Here is a 2696-nt window from a genome sequence, read left to right on the forward strand (position 1 = left end):
CCCCTGGCACAGGGATCCTGGTCCCACAGCCCTGGGAGCCCCTGGCACAGGGATCCCGGTCCCACAGCCCTGGGAGCCCCTGGCACAGGGATCCCGGTCCCACAGCCCTGGGAGCCCCTGGCACAGGGATCCCGGTCCCACGAGGCTGTAGGCGCTGAGACCTGGGCACCCAACCCCTCCCATGGCACTGGGGACCCCCATGCCACCCCTCCCCGAGCCCCCTGCCCTGCCGTGCCTTGTCCCCCGAGGCGCCGGTGAGGACGAAGGTGGAGAAGACGGGCAGGGGGTACTTGGTGCCCACGGGCCAGCTCTCGATGGTGGCCCCCATGGGCAGGCAGAACACGGGCACCGACTCGGGCAGAGGGAAGGACTCGCTGTCCTGCTCGGGGTAGCGGCTCAGCAGCCCTGCACGGACACACGGACAGCCGGACACCGGGATCAGCCCCACAGGTCATCTCACCCACGCCAGTGAGGAGGGGGCAGCCAGGTGAGTGCCCAGAGCTCCGCAAAAGCACCCCCCAAAACTTCCCCCCAACAGGAAACCCAACTGCCCCCAACCTCCAGCGAGAGACCCCACTGGCACCCCAGTAAGGGATGCCACACTTCCCAGTAAGGGACCCCACTGTCACCCCAGTAAGGGACCCCATTGTCACCTCAGTAAGGGATGCCACACTGCCCAGTAAGGGACCCCACTGTCACCCCAGTAAGGGACCCCATTGTCACCTCAGTAAGGGATGCCACACTGCCCAGTAAGGGACCCCACTGTCACCCCAGTAAGGGACCCCATTGTCACCTCAGTACGGGAGCCCACACTGCCCAGTAAGGGACCCCACTGTCACCCCAGTAAGGGATGCCACACTTCCCAGTAAGGGACCCCACTGTCACCCCAGTAAGGGACCCCATTGTCACCTCAGTAAGGGATGCCACACTGCCCAGTAAGGGACCCCACTGTCCCCCCTCCCCAGTAAGTGACTCCAGTCCCAAAAGCCTGGCAAGGCCCCCCCAGGGGTGCTGGGGCAGCTGAAGGGCCCCACCTTGTGCTCCCCAAACCCCCCTGAGGAGACCCAGGGGCTCCCCCAAATCAGCCCCACGCCAGCTGCAGGAGGTTAAATCAGAAAATAGTTTTCAAAATAATAACAACAATGAGGCCCCAGAACCCTGAGCCCCAGGTCCCCACCTGCCTCGTAGACCAGCGTGTTGTCCTTGGCCACGGCGATCTTGTAGCACAGGAACAAGGCGGGGCCCCACTGCAAGGAGGGATCGGGGATTTGGGGCTCAGCGCGGGCTGGGCGGCACCGGAGGGGCGACAGGGACCCCCCCCAAACGCACCATGCTGGTGTTGAGGTTCTTGTCCACGCGGCAGAAGGTGTGCGGGGTGCTCTCTCCCTTGCTGGGCATCACCAGGCAGATGTCGGTGACGCCCAGCGTGTGGTGCCCGGGCGGCTCGGCCGCGCGCCGGAACGTCAGGAACGTGCGCTGGTGGCCCGGGGAGCCCGAGGCCAGGTTGGCCGAGCGGCTGTAGGGCGTCGTGTCCAGGATCTGGTAGCCTGGCTTGGGCCGGTCCTTGCCCTCATAGTGCACCCTGAGGGGTGTCACAGACGTGCGTTAGCAGAATTCCTTTCCTTGGGATTGTTTCTCCTGAGGGATTGTTTCTCTCTCGGCCTTTCTCCGAGAGGCCTCAGGAACAAAATGGGAGCAATGGTTATCTGCTGCTGTGGGGTGCAACAGGTGCATCTGTGATTGGCCTCATGTGGTTGTTGCTAATTAATGGCCAATCACAGTCCAGCTGTTTTGACTGTCTCAGTCAGTTCAAGCCTTTATTATCATTCTTTTTCTATTCTTAGCTAACCTTCAGAAGAAATCCTTCCTTCTATTCTTTTAGCATAGTTTTCATATAACGTATATCATAAAATAATAAATCAAGCCTTCTGAAACATAAAATCAACATTCTCATCTCTTCCCTCATCCTCAGACCCCTGCGAACACCAGCACAGGGAGAGGGGTGAGGGGAACCCCAGGAGCTGCCGGCGGCACCTCCAGGGTCTTTCTCAGCTTCTCAAACTTCTCCCTCCAGGTTATTTCCCAGCTTCCCAAACTCTTCCCCCTCTGAGATCTTCCCCAGCTTCCCAAACTCTTCCTTTTCCAGGTTATTTCCCAACTTCCCAAATTTTCCCCTTCCAGGTTCTTCCCCAGCTTCCCAAACTCTTCCCACTCTGGGTTCTTTCCCAGCTTCCCAAACTCTTCCCTTCTTGGGTTCTTTCCCAGCTTCTCAAACTCTTCCCACTCTGAGATCTTCCCCAGCTTCCCAAACTCTTCCTTCTCCAGGTTCCTCCCCAGCTTCCCAAACTTTTCCCCCTCCAGGTTCTTTCCCAGCTTCCCAAACTCTTCCCTTTTTGGGTTCTTTCCCAGCTTCCCAAACTTTTCCCCCTCCGGGTTCTTTCCCAGTTTCCCAAACTCTTCCCCCAGCCCGCTGTGACCCAGAGCAGGGCTCGGTGCCCCCCACTCACCCCAGCTCGATCAGGGGGGGTTTGTCCCGCCCGCGTTTGTAGCACAGGAACATCTGGGGGTTGTTGAGCAGCCCCGCGTTGAGGTCCACGGGGTGGCCGGACGTGCTGGTCTCGATGCAGGTGAAGCCCTGCGGCACCTCCTCGCCCTGCGAGCGGATGATCACGGCCACGTCCGTGATGGGCTCCCCG

At 60.2% G+C, this 2696-nt stretch overlaps 1 protein-coding gene across 1 annotated transcript in view; it reads right to left on the minus strand.

Annotated features, from left to right (window-relative positions):
• Positions 1 to 2696, minus strand: part of DENND4B (DENN domain containing 4B) — a 43896-nt gene that overhangs the window by 24409 nt on the left and 16791 nt on the right. Inside the window, 4 exon segments of the mRNA XM_031064831.1 lie at positions 236 to 405; positions 1178 to 1247; positions 1330 to 1582; positions 2508 to 2695. Of these exon segments, the coding sequence (XP_030920691.1) occupies positions 236 to 405; positions 1178 to 1247; positions 1330 to 1582; positions 2508 to 2695 (681 nt within the window).

Source organism: Geospiza fortis, unplaced genomic scaffold, assembly GCF_000277835.1.
Source record: "Geospiza fortis unplaced genomic scaffold, GeoFor_1.0 scaffold375, whole genome shotgun sequence".
In the NCBI taxonomy this organism is placed as follows: Eukaryota; Metazoa; Chordata; class Aves; order Passeriformes; family Thraupidae; genus Geospiza; species Geospiza fortis.